This window comes from Vigna unguiculata, chromosome 2 (genome assembly GCF_004118075.2).
Source record: "Vigna unguiculata cultivar IT97K-499-35 chromosome 2, ASM411807v1, whole genome shotgun sequence".
Classification (NCBI taxonomy): Eukaryota; Viridiplantae; Streptophyta; class Magnoliopsida; order Fabales; family Fabaceae; genus Vigna; species Vigna unguiculata.
In genome coordinates, this window is record NC_040280.1 from 20,041,064 (window position 1) to 20,064,536 (window position 23,473).

Consider the following 23,473-nt stretch of genomic DNA (forward strand, 5'->3'; position numbering starts at 1 on the left):
TATATGTCCAACAATGAACTTGAATAATGTTCACATGAATAGATAATTTATTAGCAAAGAGAATGACATCTTAGTTAATAAAGGTTTGACGATTTTAAGGATAGTTAAATTTGGTTATGTTAAGAATCCAATTTAGAGAGCTATTCTTACATATGGCTCATTGGTCAGTCAATATCTTATTATTTTTTCAATTCACTTTTCATGCAATGTGTCAACTAAGGATGGTAACAGGTCGAGTTGGGCATGAAAAGTGCCTACCCATTACCCAAACTGAAAAAAAAAAAGAAGTTCAACTTGTTACTCATCCTGTTACCTGCCTGATTCTCACGAATATTTACAAGAAGATGTTTTTTTACTTTTTAAAATAAAAACTAGTTAAAATTACAAAAAAATTATAAATTGTAATATAAATTAAATTTTAATTTTAATTAAATTTAACCTAATAAAATCTAAATTAATCAAATTTAACTTAATAAAATATAAATTAAATTTTAATTTTAATTTTTTCCATGTAATGGATACATGCAGATATAGATAGTATGACACCCGCAGATGACCCATTTATAAACGGGTATTAAGATACTTGCTACCTGCGAGTAATAGACATCTGTAGATACCAACTATTTGTTGTGAATTTTATCCTCAAATACATGTGGGCACAAACATATTTTTTCATTCATCCCTAGTGCAACCATATATCTCCTTCTAGGTATTAATCTAATGTTATCCAGATTTGTCCATAATTAAAGAATAACCTAGATACTTATTCTGCTAACATCTTATAACACATCATTTCCTAACTATTTTCATCTTTACATAACAAATATATCTCATATGAGCATTATAACTTCTTATTGCTGAGATAGTTTTGCTTTTAACATCCTAGTTTTAAGTCATTCATCTTTACATGTCATTAACAAAATTCAAATATAGTAAATTATATTTTAAAAAAATATTTCAATGAATGTTAGAAAATTATTATTAGATCTTGTTACAAAAATGTTCAACAATTTGATTTAAGTGTTAAAAAAACAAATTATAAAACATGATCATGCTTTGTCTCTTAAATACAAGATTTTTTCAACAACAATAAATGTAACATACAAGTGTTTCTTTTGTTAGATAGTACCACAATATGTATATTTTGTTTTTACAAATGCTAAAACGATACACACATGCTTAATCTATGTTGCAAGAATGTTGATTTCTTATGTTTGACCAATAAGGTACGAAAAAAAAGCTTACATCCACGACCTCAAGGTTAAGAGAGCCTTGTGTTCTACCAACTGAGTTGAAAATAATGTAAAAGTGTTTAAGAATGTTGATTTCTTATGTTTGACCAAGGAGGTATGAATAAAAGCTTATCTCCACGATCACAAGGTTAAGAGAGCCTTGCGCTCTACCAATTGAGTTGAAAATAATGTAAAAACAAAAGGTGCAAGGTTCGAATAAAAGCTTATATCCATGACCACAAGGTTAAGAGAGCCTTGCACTTAGGGATGTCAAAAAAATATGTACCCGCAGGTATTTGTGGATAAAACCCGCAATGAGTAGGAAATGAATATTGTAAATAGATACCCGCGTGTAACAGGTACGGGTATTTTTTATACTCACATGTTAACGGGACGAGTACATGTATCATAGTATCCGTACCCGTGAATACTCGTACCCGCTATACTCTAATTTAAATTAAAAAATGATTAAAATATTAACATATTGATTTTGAATGAGTTATTTTTTTATCAATTAGTTTAAAAAAATCATTTCTTTGTAAACTGTCATTATTTATGAATGTTACGTATGATATTTTATTTGAATTTACCATTAAAATATGTTAAATATTTTTTTGTTAATACCCACATAACAGATACCGATGAATATTTATCTAGCGGGCATGGGGCATGGTACATCGGAGCTATTACCCGTATCGTTTATAAAAGGATATTAAAATATCTACGCCCACCGTGGGGCTCAAACCCACGACCACAAGGTTAAGAGCCTTGCGCTCTACCAACTGAGCTAGACGGGCCTGATATATATTAGAAGTAGAAAGTGTTCAGAAGAAATCTATGTTGGAAGGAAAAAGTGTTGTGTTTAGAAGAAAAGTGCAACACCCATCGTAGGGCTCAAACCCACGACCATAAGGTTAAGGGCTATGATTTAATAAATAGCAAAGAGAATGATATCTTAATTAATGAAGGTTTGACGATTTTAGGGATAATTAAATTTGGTCAACTAGTAAAAAGTGTTGCTTAGGAAAGCAGTGCAACGCCCACCATAACCCACGACCACAAGGTTAAGAGCCTTGCGCTCTACCAACTGAGCTAGACGGGCTTGATACATGACTAAACGTACAACACATGACTTGAAGTATTGGACTGAGGAAAGTCAACCCCTTCCCAAGGACCGATCTTTTAGCTTCATAAATGGGAAAAGAAAAAGAGAATACACACATTTAATATTACATGGGATGATTGTATATATCCAACATTAAACTTTAATAATGCTCACATGAATAGATAATTTATTAGTATAGAGAATGACATATTAATTAATGAAGGTTTTACGATATTAAGGATTGGTTACGTCAAGACTCCAATCTAGAAAGTTATTCTTACCATTGGTTTATTAATCACTTAATATTTATTTTTCAATTGGATTTCCATTCAATATGTCAACTTGGGATGTTAACCGGTTAGGTCAGGCACGGAAAGTGCCTACCTACTGATAAGTATAAAAAATACTTATTATTCATATTTGATTGGACCTCTTAATTGTATTCATTCATGTGTTTTGTGGGAAGTTTTAGGTTGTTTTTAGGTTTCTTTTAGGTTAAGTATATTTTGTGTTTTATTGGAGATTATTGTATAGGAGAGTGAAGGATTGGATAAGAAATGAGGCTGTTCTGTCAGGACCCAGTTGTCCAGCGAGTAATCCCTAGTCGCCCAACGAGTAAGTCATCTCGCCCAGCAAGAGGACGATATTTTGAAATTGTTATAGTTTCGAAAGTTACACGAAATTGACGTGTTAGAGTGTGGGAATGCGACAGAACCAGGGAAAAATATAAGAAACGCCATTCTAGGGCAAGGAGCACTCAAATCACTTCATTCATTCCATCAAATTCATCCATCTTTTGTTCTCTAGATGCCTAAGAGTGACTAAACTCCTTTTTCATTAGGGTTGGATGTAATGAACTTATACTCTCTGTAATTTTCCTATGTAATGTAATCTATGTCTTTGTTCATATGTTCTATCTCAATTATTAATGTGAATGATGGAAATCTTTGCTATTTGGTTGTATCTAATTATTGGAACATGAATTGGAACTTAACCTTGGATAGAACAACCATGAGATTGGGTTCTAGGAATAGACATAATCTCTAGGTCATTCTATACATCAAATCTTAATGCAAGTCATGTGTTAAAATGGTTAAGGAATTAATGTTTGGCATATTTGACTTAGAACTTGCTTCTAAGGAATTAGGGGCTAGTATGCTTATGATATGGATGTCTGAGCAAGATGGAGAAATTGTGTAGGAAATATTGTGCTAGTATGGTTCATGAAATCCAACCTTGGTGAAGTCTTTCCTAAATTATTCTATAACTTTAGTGTTTATTAATTTTGCATGTTATCTTAAATTAAACCAATCTTTAATGTTGACATCATTCCTGAAATTAGTAAATAATTACAATTAGACAAATGAACACAAATCCCTTGGGAAAACGTACTTGGACTTCCATTTTACTACTTGTAACAAATTGGTACACTTGCCAAAGAGTTAACACCTGCTACCAAACCTACATAACAAAAAATTGAACTCGTTATCCATCTTGTTATCCGTCGGATTCTTTGCAGATATTTAAAAAAAGATGTTTTATAACTTTTTAAAATAAAATCTAAATAAAATTACAAAAAAAAATACAAATTAAATTATATATAAATTAAATTTTATAATATAAAGTTATCCAAAGTTATCTATAATAAAGAATAACCTAGATACATATTTTGTTAATATCTTATAACCCATCATTTCGAAATTATTCTCATTTTTAGAGAACAAATATATCTAACATCCCATATGAGCATTAGTATGTCTTATTGCTGAGATAATTTTGCTTTTAACATCTTAGTTTTAAGCATTCATCTTTGCATGTCATTAAAAAAATTCAAATTTAGTAAATTATATTTTAAAAATATATTTAAATGAATATTAGAAAATTATTATTAGATCTTGTTGGTGAAATGTTCAACGATCATGATTTTGATTTAAGTGTTAAAAACAACAAACTATAAAATGTGATCATGCTTTGTCTCTAAGACATAAGATTTGTTCAACAACAATTAATGTGAGATAGAAGTGTTTCCTTTGTTATATGGTACAACACTATGAAAGTGTAGTTTTTATGTCTGATAAGCATTACTATGCTCAAAAGATACATACACAGTCTTAAGTTAACTCAATACTTCACGAATATATGTATGCTTAATGTATGTTGCAAGAATGTTCATTTCTTATGTTTGAACTAGGAGATACGAAAAAAAGCTTACATCCATGACCACAAGGTTAAGAGTCTTGCACTCAACCAACTGAACTAGGTGGGCTTGATACATGGTTCAATGTACAACACATAAATTGAAATATTCGACTGAGGAAAGTCAATCCCTTCGCAAGGATTGGTCTTTTAGTTTCATATGTATTTTAAGAATCAAGGAAATGAGAAAAGTAAATGAGAGTATGCATATTTAATATTACATGGGATGATTGAATATATCCAACATTAAACTTGAATAATGTTCACATGAATAGGTAATTTATTAAAACAGAGAATGACATCTTAATTAATGAAGGTTTGACACGTCTAAAATGAATGGAGAAGTGAAGCTAGAGCTGCTATGAACTAGTTGGCTTTGGTCACCCACTGCAGTAGGTCCTAACGTCTAAGGCAACATCAAACATAATGCAATGAACTTGAATTAGCCCGTGGCAACTACTAGGAAACCTTCCACCTAGGTTTACAAGTTAAAGTTTCAAGTAGTTAGGGAAAATGAGTTATTTTAGTTAGTTGGTTTTACTTGGAAAACCAGTTACAAGTGCAACACTAATTTAGATTGGTGCCAACACAGTTCATCACTTTGAACTTCATCCATTCGAACCGTACACACACTAGCCATTCTCTGCCCTGTGAAACACACAGATTCACTCTCTGTCATACCATTGAAGCACTAATTCTTCATTGTTTCTTTGCCATTTTGCTACATTTTGGACCATTCTTAAAGTTGTTTTTCTATAGATTTTTTCCACTATCACTGAATACAATTGTTGTATGGATGTTTTCTGTATTAGATTGTGCTTTCTTTCCTTTTTCACCGTGCAATTGTGATGTTTTACCTCTTTCGCTGGTGAAATGAATTCATGATTCAAGTGTGAATAATTGAGTAACGTTGATCTACCACAACACTGAATTCAACTTGCAATCGAGTTGAATCTTCAGAGAATGGGTAGTCATTCTACTTAGATATCAAAGGTTGTTTGATTATGATCAATCATACATAAATCATCAACTTGAATCATGATCCTCATTTTGCAAAACTTGCACACCGTTATATTCGTATTTCAATTTCGAATTCGTTGTTTTCGTGTACTTTTTTATTGATTCATGTTCGTAAGATGAACATGTTCTATGTAACGTTTCTAAACCATTTCCATGCTCAATTCATCAATCATTGCATCCAATTATTCATTCGCGCATATGTTCGTTAATATCATTAATTGGGGTTCTTCATTTTGGAATTCAAGTTTTACTCAATCGTTTCACGTGATTCTTGTTCTTACATTCAATAGAGACCATTTCCATTCATTTCACATCATTACATCATCATTTCATCCATTCCATATGGAAATTCGACCATGGCCTGCACATTTTGCATGTGAACATACATGAACCAATTTCAGATTTTTCGTTTTCTACATATTTTAGTGTTAATTCGATTCCAGTGGTTAATTTGAGTTTCATTCATGTATTAGAAGCATTCCATAATGTCCAGATTGTGTTTAGGATACTCACATTGCACAGCCATGCATAGTCACACACTTAGTTCATCTTGACATTTCATCAAACACCTTAGGTACATTTTGTTTTACTTAGGCATTTCATCAAACACTTTGCATTCATATACATTCATGTAATTTTAAGTCCAATTTCATTTCAGTTTGAATAGAGTTTAGTATAGTAGAGTCTATATAGATTTCCTCCATTTCACAAAACACGTTCAATAAATCTTTCAGTTCCCTTGCCTATCTTTTGGATTGATCATTGGTTGATCACTATATTATATTAGTTAGTATTTGTAAGGAGATCGAGTTTTGACTAAATCTCTATGCAACAAGAGGTTTGCCACTCTTCATCAAAGTGTTGTCTTCCTGAACTCTAGTTAGCGGGAGACTCCCTTTTCTTATAAGAAATGGTGAGGATGATTTTGGTGGAGCTTTGGGATCTTGATGAAGGATGGTGTAAGTTGGACCACCCAAATTGCCAATTTTGTGGTGGATAGAAGTTTTCAAAAGAGAAATATTGGTAAAGGTTTACTAAGTAGACTCCTAGGAAAGATAGGTGAGTCATAATGGACAAACTTAAGAACATTGTCTTTCCTAGCTAGAGTTTTTCTCAGACCTCTTTTACAAATTTCCTCGTACAAAATCCTCAAGAAGATTAGACTGGAATTCTTGAAGTGTCTCTCGTACTTCATACTTGTTCACTCGAGTTTCTTCTTGTATCTTGTGCATATTGATATGTCAGCATTCTCATTTGTTGAAGATTTTTGTGGTTGTCCTGCATGAGACCAATTTGTAAGTTATCATCGTTGTGAGCTTCATCAAAGTTTCATCTCCAAGTTGGAATATTAGGCTCTCAATAGAGAGAGAGAGAGAGAGAGTCGAGTTGTGTGGGTATTGCCCCAATCATCGCTATGGAAGGTATCATGTTATACATCAAAAATCTTGATGGTGCCATTTCGCCTTTCCTATATATCATTCTCAAGCATTATGTTGAAAACACAAGAATGAATAACATAATGACTTGCTTCCTTTGTAGTTGTTTGTTTTGTATGATGAGGACTTGTAGCCTCATTTCCTTTCAGAAGAGCCTTTGGACTGAGTAACCCGTTCCAGAACTTGCATATAAATCTTTTGTGACTTGGATTTGCTGAGTTTATAAGATCTCCATTATGAAATGCTCGTGCTTTATTCAAATATTGTATCATCGTGCAACTATTTGTTTTGTTGCTTCTTCTTTTGTTTGATTTCATCTTCTTTAACTTTTGCAAGCATTAATGTTGGTTACACACTTTCCACCAATGAGAACAACATGTTGCATTCAACTTTTATGCATTGGCTCAACAACCTTCTGTATTTCTCAGTGTAGATCCAATGATCAAACTAAAGGTGTTGGTGTGAGCCATGTAACGATACATATTAATTAGAGTGAGTAATAGAGTTGTCAATTTTGCCCAGCCCACATGGCTTGTTCTTGGTCCACGTTGGGGCCAAAAAATCTCACAGGACCAAAAAGCCTCCATTAAAAAAGTCCACAAGGTCAAAAAGCCCATAAAAGCCTTGCAGGTCAAGGCCATCCCATGCACTCCCTTTTTAAACATGAAAATATATTATTTTTTATTAAATATATTACTAAGCTTTGTCTTGACAATCGACTCTGGCCCATCCATCTCGATAATCAGCCTGTCTTGGCTAGTCTCAACCTCTGTCACAGGCTCGTCCCCTCAACCTTCAACCTGGATTGGTCCATCCCTACCATCGACCCAAGCCGGTTGTCTCAGCCTTCGGCAACCTTTGACAATGAGCTCAGCTCGACCCGTCTTGGTCGTAAGCATGAGTTGGCTCGTCTCAGCCTTGGGCATGAGCTAGACCATCTCGACCGTCGGCCAATGTGACTCGTCTCGTCTATCAGCCCAAGATGAATTGCCTCGGTCGTCGGCCTGAGCCAAGCTGTCTCAACTGTGGACACGGGCCGACCAGTCTTGGCCATGGGCACAGGTCGGTTCGTCTCAACCGTGGGCACGGGAGGCCATGTGCTCAGGTTAGCTTGTCTCGGTTGTTGGTCCCAACTGGCCCTTCTTAAATGTCAGACTGGGTCGACCTATGTCGCTCGTCGCCGAAGGCTAGCCCATCTCAACCGTCGGCCTAGCTCGTCTCGAACGTCGACCCTTGTCGACCGTTGGCCCTTGCCGACCCATTTCAACCGTGGATACAGGCCAATCCCTCTTGGTCGTCAGCCTGAGATCGTCCTTCTTAATGGTTGGGCCGAGTTAGCTTGTCTCAATTCGGACCTAAATCGTCCTATCTAGGTCATAAGTGCGGATCGACCCGTCTTGGCCTTCGATCCAAGTTCACTCATCTCGGGTCCAAACTAACGTTTGGAAAATTAATTTTATATAATTAATTTGATATGCATATGTTTTCTATTCAAGTTTACAATTTCATTAATGCATGTTTGTTTTAGTTTTAAATAATTGATTTTGTGTCGTCGAGAATTTTGAAGGTAGACTAAGAAGTTGTTAGACTTATAATAGAATCATTTGAAAGTCTTTAATTTTGATTAGTTGATCCTTATCCATTCATCTCGTCGGTATAATTTTCTTGAGAAAGGGTAACTGATTTTGGGTTATACCCCTTTCCTTCTTAAAACTTCCTGCAAAGCAAGAAAATCAGAATCGGAGAGAGAGAAAGCTAACATTTTTTTCTGTGGAAAAGAGAGAGAAACTTCCATTGAGATTGGCGAAATCGTGGTTGGGATAGAAAAGGCAAGGAAAAAACGAGGGAGAGAGAGGGAAAAAAAACACAATTTTCCCGGAAAAGAGAATAAAAAAGCTCATTACAAGACCGTTTGTTTGTCGTTGAGATTTGATCCTTTGCTTTCACTCCCTTGTTCTTGGATCTTTGTCTCGTCGTGCTATTCCAATCCTTCTCTTCTCCTGTGACTTTTTGTTCATTGATTCTTGAAGAACAAAAAGATCGTGTTTTGAGTCTCGTGCACAAGAATCTGCTTCAAATTCAATTCTGGGTCGGTTTCAATTTCTCCAAAAGATTCGTCCTTTGTTGCATCGTTTGTGCCCGAGGTAGGGCTTTACGGGGTTGCATTAATGAGTTTATTTTTCCGTTGTCTATTTGTGTTATGCTGATTTGGTTTGTGTGGGAATGTTGGAAACTGTGTGAAGGTTTTAAGGTTCGATGAAGCGGCAATGAGGTGTGTGGCTGTGAAATGGAGGTTAGATCAGAGGGTATACAAGTGAGGTGTGATAAATTTCCGGGTCCTGTGATTCCCAGGACACGTTTGAGGATTTGGTTCATTCGTGTGTGCTCAAGCATTGTGCTCTGGACGTGTCTGGTTCAGTTAGTGACAGTGAGTGAACTATGGCATTCACATTTGATTTCTGGGATTACTAATGGTATATATCACATTGCCCAAGTTCAGCTTCCAGTAGAAGGGGATAATGGAGTTGCTCAATCGCCTCCTGCTTTTCTTCCCCGAAGTTAGTTTCTTTACTCAGTACTTGTCTTACAGCTATGTTCTTGTTTGCTTAAATGAATAACTTGAAGCTGTAATGTGACATTGGATACGTATACAATATGCTTGAGCAATGAAACCCATTTGTTAATTGTTATTAAAGACGACTATGGTATTATGGTTGTTTTTAACTAAAAGTAGGTGCAATTGTGTTAGATTCGTGGATTGTGAAATCTCTGGGGAGCATCAATGCTTTATGGACTTATGGCTGTTAACTAGCAATTATAATTTGGTGTTTATGAAGGTTTGATTGGGGATTTGTGATGAGAGCATTATAATTTCTAACTAAGATTAGAACAGATCTTACTGATTTCTGAACATCGACATTAATTTTGATATTTAATCATCATATTTTGAGGAATTCCTGCAAGAAGAGCTGCTTAAAATTAATACTGATTTGTGGTCCCATACAGTTTTGGTTTGGGGTGGCAGGAGCGACTTAAACGGAAAGCAAATATGACAATAACATAGGGTCTTAAGATATGGATACGTTCATTCCTGGTAGTTTTACATGTACCTGTTTAAGTTGTAACCAAAGAGGTAATTGTCTCTAAATATTACGGAAAGATCTCCATTTATAGATTTTTGTATGTTACGTTCTTCTATATGACTTCTTCTATAACTATTTTATATGTATGGATAATAATTTATTCAAAGCTGCTTGCTTGTTTTGGATTCATTGACAATTTCCTGAGTTCTGGACAAAAATTGTGTCCTGTTGGTGTGCCTCATCTTTTGATTTCCATTATTGTGTATTTTAGTTGTTGAAAGGATTGCGAGTGGGTATGATACGACTGGTATAAATCAATACTATAGGTTTCTTGGATAAGATATTTTAACTGTTTTACCTCTATTTTCTAACTCATTTTGGTATATATTAAAAACTTTTGATCTGAAACCTGACAGGAAATTATACAAGTAATGGTTTTCTAAGAGTTTCCTGCAATGGGGGCTTGAATCAAATGCGTGCCGCGGTTTGTACTTCCTATTCTGCGGTTTCTCTTTATATTTTATGACAAGCATAAATACTCATTTAGTGGTATGGCGTTTCAGATTTGTGATATGGTGACAGTTGCTCGGTTTTTGAATCTCACATTGGTTGTTCCGGAGCTTGATAAAACATCATTTTGGGCAGACCCTAGGTACGTACTTTGTTCTGAAAAAAATATGAGTATCCTGTAATTTGGCCTCCTTGTCATTTTAAGGTTTTTAGTTTTCTTTTTGCAGCAATTTTGAGGACATTTTTGATGTGAAGCATTTCATTGATTCTCTAAGAGATGAAGTTCGAATAGTGAAAAGAGTGCCCAAAAAGTTCAGTGGTAAACATGGATACTCCACCTTGGAGATGCCTCCTGTTAGCTGGTCTAATGAAAAATATTACTTGGAACAGGTGTGGTCATTTTATTTGTTTCATGTCATTTGAGCAAAATGCCAAAAGTTATATACTATGCATATTGCAATTTAAGTTTTGATCTTGTGATTATGATTCTTCGCCTTTATTTTTATGCAATTGAAATATATAATTTTAGGACAGGATGGATTCTTTTATTTGTTAGCATTATGATACAAGTGTGTCATTCCCTCCTAAATCAACATTTAATTCTTTTTTCATTAGGCCATGAAGCCTTTCTTAACTTTTATGATTGTATGGCATGTTGCTGCTGTCTTATTTAGTAGACATGAAGATACAATGAATTCTATGTGTCAATAATTTTTTCCTCTTGCAAATTGATTGGGATTTGGGAATTATTGTAGCCCCTAGTCGATTATTATGGATTTCTTGTTCGAAATCATGCTTTACTTGGTAATTGTTACTTTTTGCTGTATGTTATTACTCTTGATTTTGTTATGTGATGCAGCAAGACTAAAATGCAGTGTGAAGTTGTAGTATATAAATAGGACTGCATTTTAATTTTCCTTTCATCTTGTCATTGGTACTGTCTGTACCCATCCATGCTGGAGGGTAAATTGGGATAATAGTTAAGAAATTGTTTTAACCTTCCATGACTCATTTCTGAAGTTACTGTTCTTCTTCCTAAATATCTCATCTGTTCTCATTAAAAAGGAAAGGACAAAAGAGGCAAGTGTGCAATTTAGGAGAAGAGATGTGTTATGTTGTTGAAAATGGAGACTATTGGTTGTGTGATATTAAGAAATATATTATCATTGAAGTCAAGCATTTTAACTTCTGAATTAAATTGAAATAATATGAAGAAAGGCACAAGTACTACTTTAAGTTGCTTTTCTTGTGTTTCTTATTTAAAAGCTGGTCTGAGTTGCTTCTGATGTAGTGCCAAAGTAGGTATCAAAATTCAGAACTATGGCTTCCATGTGTGCCTAGAAGAAAATAATTAGTTTGTAATATTGTGTTATCTTTTTATGACCAGTACATATATTGAGTTTAATCTAATGCCGGTAATTCCAATTGCAGATTTTACCACTTTTTGGAAAACATAAGGTGTTACATTTCAACAAAACTGACTCACGTCTAGCAAACAATGGTCTTCCACTTGATTTACAGAAACTCAGGTGTCGTGTCAATTATCAGGCACTTAAGTTCACTCCCCAAATTGAAAATTTGGGGCACAAATTGATTCAGATGCTTCATGAGAAGGGACCTTTTGTGGCATTGCATCTCAGATATGAGATGGATATGTTGGCTTTCTCTGGTTGTACCCATGGTTGCACTGATAAAGAAGCTGAAGAGCTCAAGCAGCTGAGGTCTTTTATGTTTCTTGTTTGGCTTTATATATTGGATTTTTAACCATTCTTGTTTTTGTCAATAATTTAGAGAGATGGTTCTTATCTGAGAGATGCTGGGGAGGATACAATTGAATATCATTTTTATGCCTTCTATTCATTTTGAGATGAAAAATAGGAACATCATAGTTTGGGACTGATAATAGATACTGATTAGTTGTGCTGTTGGAGGAAACTTCCAGTTGGAGAGTAGACATTCTATACTATATTTCATGAATTATATTTGAGAAAATAAAGAATTTTTATGATCAGAAATTCTGCTATGAGCCACAATATTGAATTTCCTCTTGTAATTCAGGTATGCTTTCCCTTGGTGGAAAGAAAAGGAGATCATTTCTGAGGAAAGGAGAGCACAGGGTTTATGTCCTCTGACACCAGAGGAGGCAGCCTTAGTTCTGCGAGCCTTAGGATTTGGTAGGGAGACTCAGATCTATATTGCAGCTGGTGAAATTTATGGTAGTGAACGCAGACTTGCACAATTGAGATCTGTATATCCACGAATTGTGAGTTTTCATTCGATTATAATTTTTCCTACCAACTTTCTGTTTATTTTTTGGATATTAAAATGGTTCAGAATAATACTAATGCAAATTTTGTGGACTATGCCTAATTTTCCTTGCGCATCCTGTCTGTTGTTGAAAATTGGTCTAGCTCTCAGACCGGTTGGCCCTGATCTAAATGTGCATTTTCTCTTTTTGATCCTCCTTTAAAATTGTTCTGCATGGAAGCATCTGACTTTTCTTCTTTGCAATTTTAGGTGAAAAAGGAAACATTGCTAACCTGGGATGAGTTGCGGCAGTTCCAGAATCATTCATCTCAGATGGCAGCCTTGGATTTTATGGTTTCAGTAGCCAGTAACACATTTGTTCCTACCTACGATGGGAACATGGCAAAACTAGTGGAAGGTCATCGCAGGTATGTATTTACCCTTGCAGGTTGCAGTTTTGTTTTGGAGAATGTAAACACACTCCTCTATTAAAAATGAGTGAACTTCACATTATTGATTTGGTGGGATCCTTCTGAATTAATCTAAATCGTTAGCAAGAGAAGTGCTAGTATAATACAATCTTTCTACAAAAGCATGAATGCAACAAATTAAATAAAAAGTGAGACACTTAATCTTGTGTTTTCAGATGAAGAGTTTTTCTCTTCAGCAATTATGTTTTATTTCACATGAATATTTGTGTGCAGGTATTCTGGTTTTAAAAAGACCATCTTATTGGACCGAAAAAAGGTGGTAGAATTAGTTGATATGCATCAAAACGGAACCCTTTCATGGATTCAGTTTGCAGATGCTGTGAGAGTGGTTCATGAGAGGAGAATTGGTCAGCCAACTAGGCGTAGAGTTATCTTAGATAAGCCAAAGGAAGAGGACTACTTCTATGCCAATCCTCATGAGTGCCTCTGTGAGCAAACAAATTGTGATGACTTGCTAGGTCCTCACAACTCTAGTAAGGTATCATCATGAGTTAGAAGGAGGAATCCAAAATATGCATTCATTCTTGCTCAGGTGCTGTGTTAAGATTCAAGATTACAGCCCAAAGATATGGTGAGATCACAAGAATTTTGTAGGAAACAAGTAAAGGAAAGCAAAGGAGTAAAAATAACAAGAAAAAGAGAGTAAGCAATAGCTTATATTGTGGCTGGCAAAAGTTCATTTTTTTCCTTCATTAGTTAATTTTTTCTTCTTCTGTCTCTTTATAGTTTTATTCAATGAATATTTGACGATTCAAATTAAGTATACCATAATATAGGATAGAAGAGGAGTAACTCATCATCGTATCATAAAAGGATATGATTTAATGAATTGACCAATCACTTTATTGAATTGGAGTATTGATGGTTCTGAAATACAATAGAATTTTATTTCCTAGAAGACATTTCTGTTGGCTAAGTTCTGAAATACATTTGAAAATTTGATTTGAAGGATACATTTTTTACTTTTCTTATTCCACAAAGAGACTTATCACGAGTTCTCACTGAAAAATCCTTTTATAACATGAATAATATTCCTTTTTAACAAAAATGCTACAGTTATGGAGATATTAAATACGCTTGGAAAGAAGGTTGAAATATATGCAAAGTCAAGGCCATCTCGTTTTGCACCTCATACTTTCTTTTTGTAACTAAAAATATTTAAATCTTTACTTTGTCGTTTGGTTTAAAGAGCTTTCTGGACTGTGGAATGTAGAAATCTTGTGAATTGTGCAATCCAGGGATTAAAAAATGTATATTGGATTGTACAGTTCCGAATAATAATTTAAAAGTCAATTTTTACTTTTGTATTGTATAATTATGAAGTTAATTTTAACTTTGTAACCTGAAAACAATATTGATTTTTGGACTATACAATATGAAAATATTTGTTTTAGAAATAAAAAATCTTTTTATTATATAATTAGGAAGTATTTTTATTTTTCAGAAAAGAATATAGATTGTAGAATTTGAAACATTTTTAGAAAAAAAATTAACATCCAGATTTTATAATTCGAAAGTATTTATTCGTGGTATCCAAACTAATATTTTTCATAGACATTCTTCATTATGTGGCTTGTGGATTATACAATCCATAGTTTTTTTTTTGGATTATACGGATTATGCAATTCATGATTATGTTTAGAAGTTTTTTTTTTCCAGAAAAAATAAATTTTGGAATGTTGAATTTGAATTTTTTAAGAAAAAAATAATAATTTTCAGATTTTAAAATTCGAAAGTATTTCTCATAGCATCCAAACTTATATTTTTCAAAGCCAAAGGCATTGGCGACATTATGGTATGGGACCACGTTTGCAGTAATTGCAAAATTTCTTGTTACAATTACGAGCAAAATTGTTAGTGTTGTAAGTCAACAACAGAAACAGTTCTTCATATATTACGACAGCTTGCTTAAAGTCAGTTAGTTTCTTTTATTAACCGCTTTTACTAGTCATTCTTTGTTGTATAAAAGGCGTGTACTGGTTTCATTGGTTTTTTTAGTGTGAATGAGATATAAACACATTTTCTTTCATCTCTCTAAAACACTTTATGGTATCTGGAGCTAGTTACAATAACTAGGGGTATGTGAAAAGTTAGAGAGAAAAAATGAGAATTCCTAACGTGTGTGGTCCGATTCTTATGCACAAAACAAGAACGGAGCAGGGTTTTCAAGTTTTGATAAAAAAAAGTGTGAGCAGCATAGGCGAGTACGATGGTTGGGTTAGGAGTCATGATGCAAGGTTCAGTGTCCGTCTTCGATGAAAAGTCGTTCGACAATTGCCGCATTAAAATGCAAGCCATTTTTGGCTTTCAAGACGTTGCAAATGTGGTGCTCGAGGGATTGCCAAAGTTGGGATCAAAGGCTATAGATGAAGAGAAGAGAAACTTCAAGGCGCAGTAGAAAATGGATAGCAAAACACGATTTATCCTTTATCAATGTGTTGGCTGAAGGTATTTCATAGAATCTTGAAGGCTGAAACAGCCAAAGAGATATGGGAAATCTTGATCAAAACCTACGGAGATGGTGATAGGAGCAAGAAAGTAAAGATGCAGACTATGAGATGGAAATTCGAGTGTCTGACCATGGAGGAGAATGAAACTGTGGCAGAGTACTTTGATAAAATTCAAGAACATGTGAGTGCAATGCGTGCTTGCCGTGATCCCTTCACTAATTAGTACGTAGTTGACAAGATGCTGAGATCATTGCCACCAAAATTTGATCACATTGTGGTGACTATTGAGGAAACATGTGACATAGTGTCTATGGAGTTGGAAGAGTTACAGCACTCATTGGAGTTGCATGAGCACAGGTTGGTTGAGTGCAAACAGATTCAAGAGCAAGCTCTGTAAGATCGGTCACAATTCCATGGCAAGGGAAAAGGCTTTAAGAAAGGTGGCAAGAAGAAATATGGGCAAAAAGGGGCTCGAGAAAAGAAAGGGAAAGAAACCAATGATCAAGAAAACCGTAAAGATCATAAGAATGATGATGAGTCTGACCAAGAGAAGGAATAAAAGTTTGATAATAGTAAGGTGAGGTGTTATAACTGTAAAAAATTTGGCCATTTTGCAAAAGAGTGTTGGAAGGGAGATGGTGCGAAGAACAAGCCAAAGAATCGTGCTCATCTAACTCAAGATGACACTTCATCTTCTGAGGCAGTGATGCTAATGGCTCGAATAAGTTGTGAAGATAATGCTAACATTGCCTAGTACCTAGACTATGGGTGTTCAACCCATATGAAAGGCAAGAAGGAGTGGTTTGTCAAGATGGAGTAGGTAGCTAATGGAAGAATCAAATTTGCTGATAATAGGAGTCTTGTGGCAGAGGGATTAGGCAAAATGGTGTTGCGAGGAAATGATGGCAGAGAAGTGATAATTGAGGAAGTACTATATGTTCCAGGGCTGAAAACTAATATGATAAGTCTCAGACGACTCTTGCAAAAAGGGTTTATGGTGACAATGAAGAATAATTGCCTTAACATCTTTGACCAGAATAAAAATCTGGTTGTGAGTGCAAGTCTGTCAAAAAACAAGACTTTCCGTGTGGTAATTGAAGCAGTCAAGCATTAGTGTTTTTCTACGACAAGGAATGAGTTAGAATGGCTATGGCACCTACGGTTTGGGAATTTAAACTTCAAGACTTATCTAGGCTAAGTTAGTGTACAATGGTTAAAGACTTGCCACATATTAGAGTACCTAAAACTATTTGTAAAGAGTGTGTGGACTGAAAACAAACTAGAAACAACTTCCAAGAAATGCTACCTCAAAAGTCTGCAGCAAAACTAGATATCATACACTCGGATGTATGTGGGCCCATGCAGGTTGATACACTAGGAGGTAGTAGATATTTTTTTTTGTTCATTGATGACTGGACTAGGAAGACATGGATTTACTTACTTAAACGCAAGGGTGAGGTACTAGATGTGTTCAAATAGTTCAAGAATATGGTGGAAAGGCAGTGTGGTCCGATGATGGTGAAGAATACACCTCCAGTGAGTTTAAAAGATACTGTGAGGATATAGACATAGTGCAGGAGATCACATCACCTTACACACCAAAGTATAATGGCACAACAGAGAGGAAAAATCGAACAATGCTAAATATGGTGAGATGCATGCTGAAGAGTAAGAGTTTGTCAAAGTATTTGTGGGGAGATGCAACTGTAACAACCACATATATTCTGAACAGAACACCTACGAAGAGGTTAAATGCCATCACACCTGAGGAAGCGTGGTCATATGAGAAACCTAGTGTCAGCCATTTGAAAGTGTTTGTTCAGTTTGTTATAAACATGTTCCAAACCAACAAAGAAGGAAACTTGATGACAAAGGAGTGCCATTGATTCTAGTTGGATATCACGTAACTGATGGATATAAAATATTTGAACAAAAAATAGGTCAAGTAGTGGTGATTAGAAATGTTGTAGTGGATGAGATAGCTAATTGGAATTGGGAAAAAAAGGAGCCAGAAGAACCAAGAATTATGCTGGAAGAGGATAAATTTGAAGATATGAAATTAACATCATATTCAGATGCTGACTGGTGTGGTGATAAATTTGACAGAAGAAGCACAACGAGATACATATTTTTCTTAGGAATAACACCAATATCATGAAGCTCAAGAAGGAATTTGTGGTTTCTCTATCCTCCTGTGAAGCAGAGTATGTAGCTGTCTGTGAAGCATCATGTCAAGTTGTTTGGCTGTGTTCGTTGATGAGGGAGTTAGAGGTTGAGCTAAATGAGAAGGTGAAGCTGCTGGTTGACAATAAATTAGTCATTAATTTGGCTCATCACCCTGTTTCTCATGGGAGGAGCAAACATATTGAGACTAAGTTTCACTATATAAAAGACCAGGTCAACAAGGGAAGCTTGGAGGTGGAATACTACAGTTCTGAAAGACAATTGGCAGACGTGTTCAAAAAGCCTTTGAAGCGTGAATGTTTCAGTCAACTAAGACAACTTATTGGTGTCAGAAGTGTTAGCTAGATGGTGTTTGGCTTAGGGGGGTATGCTAGTGTTGTAAGCCAAAACAGAAACAGTTGTCCGTCTGTTATGACAGCTTCTTAAAATCTGTTAGTTTCTTTTATTAACCGCTTTTACTAGTCATTTTAAGCTATATAAAAGGCTTGTACGGGTTTCATTGGTTTTTTTAGTGTGAATGAGATATACACATCTTTTCTTGTATCTCTTTGAAACCCTTTAAAAATTTCTTGTAACTAGTTGAGTTGATGGTAAGGAATATGAAAAAGCCATTCGTGTGGGCTTCAGAGCTTGAAGATACATGAGATGTTAAACCTTTTCCTATAATAAATAGGAAGGAGAAGAGAAAATGCAAAATATTTAATATTGATTATTTGTAACTACACAAACTATATATGGGTCTTAAAAGGTTTCAAGTTTCACTTATGATCAAACCTTAGAACAAGAATTTTTTTTCCAACTACTTATGATCAAACATTTTGAGACCAGTGCATCTGGTGAAATTGTCTTGGTGATGTTTCAAATCAGAAGAAGAGAAAACCTCCTCATGTGTCTTATACACATATTCAGGAGCATTTTAGGGAAATTTGTTATATTAGTTATATTACTATTTATTGGAACTTGTAACAATGGTTGAAAAAATAAGTTAGAGTTGAGTTAAAGTGTTACATTGTGTAAAATGAGTTAAATGAAAGTTCATTATAAGAGAGAAGCTTTGCGTTATAATTTATGTGACAATGAATTATGTCCTAGAAGTAGGTTGAAAAAAATTACTTTTGAATGTTCATTCTCCTTTGTTTTTTTTTTCTCGTTTACCTTCTACTAATAAATCAACCAATATATAGTAATAAATAATAAGTATGATACCTTATTATATTTATTATTATCAAAAACACTTATTGCAAGGATTGTATCCTTAAAATATTGCGTATTAGATCGCCTAGGTTTAAACAATCTCTTTTTATAATGACAAATATTATAAGTTTAAAATTTATTATTTACTATATCAAGACATAAAATATCAAAGTTTGATTATGAATGGTTTATTTAGACACAATTTTATCTAATCTAGATCTTAGATTTTTTTTATCGACAGATGTTAGTTGTTAGTATTTTGTTTGTGGGAGAGTTGAACCTACAATATCTCTCACTCTCTTTCTTAAACCTATCAAACCAACTTTATTTCTCCAAATTGTTAGTAGATCGAATTCACGAGCTTTCCATTCCTTCTCTTCTATCTAACTACTAAAACACCTTATCATTCCTAAATGGTGTCTTTATATAAATGGTGTATCATCCATTGCAACATAGATACAATGTATTGTCTACCTCAATATGTAGACAATGTATTATCTATTGGAGTACGTAGAAGATACATTACTAAAATCAAAAATTTGTTTATTTGTATATTAGTATTCAAATAAAAGTTTTAATAACATATAATAACCTTAACATTCAACACACAACTTTATTAGAGCATAAACTATAACAAAATGGTGAGTAAACAATCACAAGTTTTTGTTAAAGGAAAAACGTAAGATTTCTTTACTAAAAAAATATTAATAAAAAAATTATAATGATGCTACCCTATAATCTATATCTTGAAAGATGATAGGCCAGAGAACACATTTTTGACTTCTTTGTCCGTGTAAAGTAAGTGTTAGAACCAATTGAAAATAAACTGTATTAGATAAAGCAATTTTGATTATAACAAATACTATTGTTTATATAACATGTGTATATAACCATGCATAGAATACATGTTGCAGAATCACTTATTAGAAGATACAATGTTGAAAAAAATCTCATACACTAATAAGACGATATAGTGTTGAAAACTAGTCTCATGATAAGATGATATAATGTTGAGAAATCAATCTCATGATCAAACGATACAATGGTTGATCATAGTTTATTGGTTTAGCATAAATATTTGAATAGTGTAATGTTTGCTATTGCAGCTGAAACTCATTACTTTTGACCAAATGATTCAATGTTGAACATATAAGATGATATCACAAAGCATTTCTAAGTCATTATATCTAAGTCTTTGATTAGGCGGAACCTCAAGCTCAAGTCATAATACGACTATACAAGTTCTGATCAGAGCATTTCCAAGTCAACATTTTCATATTTACTAAATTGCTCTTATATATCAGGTCACAACATTTAAATTATTTATTGATAATTTAACGTAAATTATTGAACAAACTTTTAAAATTAGGCTTAATTACTCAGAACATACCTAGTTTGGTTCCAAGATTTCAAAATGGTACCCACTTTTAATTAAGCTTGTCACAATTTAGTACCCAAATTCGTAATTGTGCATTAATGTAATACACTCCATTAAGTCTTCGCAACTGTCGTTAACGACGTGCCACGTGTTAACCTCTGATTTTTAAATTTTTAAATTTTGTTTGAATTTTTTTTTAAAATGTCACCTGTCAAATCCTTGGTGTAACACATGGCATTGTCAGTGACACGTGGCAAGGTACCGCCACGTGGCAAGGTACCTGCCAAGTGTCATTGTCTTGATTTCAACTTAGTCTCCATATATGTCTATTTGTTTTAATTTAGTACCCATATATGTTTATTTGTTTCAATTTAGTACTCGCTCTATTTGTTTCAATTTTGTCCGAATATTTTTTTACAAAATAGAGAAATATTGTGTCTCCCTTAAGACCAAATTTATTATTTATATAAATGTTATATTTATATTTGTTATCAAAAATGACTTATAAAATTAAGTATTGAAATTTATATTAAAGTTAATGGTAAAAGTCATGAATAACAAATTTACCAAAACTTTGTTATTCATGAGTATAACAAATATCAATATAACAAAACATAAATATGTTATTCATGACTTTTACCATTAACTTTAATATAAATTTCAATACTTAATTTTATAAGTCATTTTTAGTAACAAATATCAATATAACATTTATATAAATAATAAATTTTGTCTTAAAAGAGTGATAATATTTCTCTATTTTGAAAAAAAAAATATTTGAACAAAATTCAAACAAATAGAGCAGAGACTAAATTGAAACAAATAAACATATATAAGTACTAAATTGAAACAAATAGACACATGTGGGGACTAAATTGAAATCAAGACAATGACACTTGGCAGGTACCTTGCCATGTGGCGGTACCTTACCACGTGTCACTGACAATGCCATGTGTCACACCAAGGATTTGACAGGTGGCATTTTAAAAAAAAAATAAAAATTAAAAAGAAAATTAAAAAAATTAAAAACCAGAAGCTGACACGTGACACGTCGTTAACATCATTTGCGAAAACTTAATGGAGTGTACTACATTGATGTACAATTACGAATTTGGGTACTAAATTGAGACAAACTTAAAAGTGGGTACTATTTTGAAATTTTGGAACCAAACTGGGTATGTTCCGAGTAATTAAGCCTTAAAATTAATTATCTCTTAAGTCAAAATGTTCTTAATCCTAAACAATCATATTATCTTTACATATAGAAATATTTTCTATAATTTAATATGTGACTAATATTAATCTTGATTGAAAACAATATTTAACAATGCCACTAATGAGATATTGCATAAGTTTCTGATGAGGAGATAAAATCAAAGTTTCTAAATCAAGGTTCTCGCTGATTCAAGGAAGAAAAGAAAAGTTTGAAAAGTCAAGAAAAACATTTGAAACTTGAAGTGAAGATTTGGAGATTGTTCCTGCAGAAAACAAATAAGATAAGTTAGGCACAAGTGTCACCTTACCCATATAGTCCTCAGTAGGCCTCTTCCCGGTTGGCATATGTTTGCTTGGACCCGGGAGGGGTTACCTGCAGAAGGGACTCCGAAGCTCAAGTCAGCGAAAGCTCTCAGAAAGTCAAATCAGGTGATTAAGGAAGTAATGAATGCGTACCTTTAATTCGTGGGGTCCATGTATATTTATAGATCATTAATTATGTCTGGCCACGTCATGGGCTGGGCCCTTGCTTGGGCCGTAGGTGGGTCTGGGCCTTAGCCCAGGCTCCTAGTTCGATTGTTGGAGATTGGTGACTTGTATTGGAGTGTTCTGTTTTTTTACTAAGTCCTTAGTTGTTTGTATAGAGTTGTCGGCCTGAGCCAGTTACCCTTTAACGGCTTAGGCCGCTATAGTTGTTTTCGGCTTGCTAAATCAATGTCGCTTCTTAGTGGTTTTAGTTCGGGTACCTTAGCATATACATGGTGCTTGCTATTGTTCGGCTTAGGCCGACTAGGTGCGGTACAAAGATCATTGTGAAGAAATTATCAAGTCTTTCCCTATAAAGAGCTATACAAAGAAGATACCAATGAATGTTATTGGGGAATCAAAATTTTCAAATTCAATAGAACTCCATAGATTATCTTTTCAATATCTATAAATAGATGACAAGTTGATCAAGAATTAAACAACAATCACAATGAAAAAGTTCAAAGATCAAAGAACAAATCATTGTCAAATTTACTTAGTGAAAAGTCTAGTTTGAGAAAAAAAGGAGAGTGATAAGCTATTGTAATATTCTTCACACCGTGAAATTTATTCTTGTAAATTTTATTTGTACTCTATTTCTTTTAAATTGTTTTTTCATTATTTAATTGAGAGTTCTTGATCTCAAGAGGATATTAAAAAGAATATATGAAGAGATTACACTCACCTAAAGAATCTCGTGATACTTAGAGATGTTTATGCTTATAACATGGAGTGTACTCATTTTATAATAAATTTTATTTGATTGGTGAAATCTCTTGAACAAAGTGTTTAAAGAAGAAAAGGAGATAATCCGTGAGTTTTGGTGAATGAATATAAAACTTTCTTTTATACTTATATCTATTGTTATTAAGTATTGAGTTTATTAAGCACAAAAAGAATATAAAATGTATTCAATCTCCCTTTCTAAAATCATATGCACCAACAATAAGATTATTATCAATTGAATTAAAAAAAAGAAGTTAAATGAGTACTTTTCTTAAGATTGTCTTAATATAGGCATCTACTTTAACGATGATCCTATAATATATTTAAATGTGTTGAACTATTATCACTTTCTTATCGAAATCTCAACTGCTAACTATTGAAATCATTTTATTCAAAAATTCTTTCAAGATGAAAAAACTAGTATCATATCCCATTTTAGATTCATTTTAAATTTTATTTATATAATCAAATATTAACTAAT

At 33.7% G+C, this 23,473-nt stretch overlaps 1 protein-coding gene and 1 non-coding gene across 2 annotated transcripts; one reads left to right on the plus strand and one right to left on the minus strand.

Moving 5' to 3' along the window:
• Positions 1-1,956: 1,956 nt before the first annotated feature.
• Positions 1,957-2,029, minus strand: TRNAK-CUU. The gene has a single exon. It is a non-coding gene; the product is annotated as a tRNA-Lys (tRNA).
• A 6,575-nt stretch (positions 2,030-8,604) lies between these two features.
• LOC114174254 (rhamnogalacturonan I rhamnosyltransferase 1) lies at positions 8,605-14,175 on the plus strand. Its single transcript, XM_028059054.1, has 9 exons — positions 8,605-9,133; positions 9,233-9,547; positions 10,489-10,556; positions 10,636-10,724; positions 10,810-10,972; positions 12,014-12,303; positions 12,641-12,845; positions 13,100-13,257; positions 13,534-14,175. The coding sequence occupies exons 2-9, from the start codon at positions 9,277-9,279 to the stop codon at positions 13,808-13,810; spliced, it is 1,521 nt and encodes a 506-aa protein (XP_027914855.1). The 5' UTR covers positions 8,605-9,133; positions 9,233-9,276; the 3' UTR covers positions 13,811-14,175.
• Positions 14,176-23,473: the final 9,298 nt, after the last annotated feature.

Coding starts and splice junctions, on each gene's coding strand:
- LOC114174254 (XM_028059054.1), top strand. CDS start 9,277: ATGGAGGTTAGATCAGAGGGTATACAAGTGAGGTGTGATAAATTTCCG. Junction 9,548..10,488: donor TCCTGCTTTTCTTCCCCGAA/GTTAGTTTCTTT, acceptor GAAACCTGACAG/GAAATTATACAAGTAATGGT. Junction 10,557..10,635: donor TGAATCAAATGCGTGCCGCG/GTTTGTACTTCC, acceptor ATGGCGTTTCAG/ATTTGTGATATGGTGACAGT.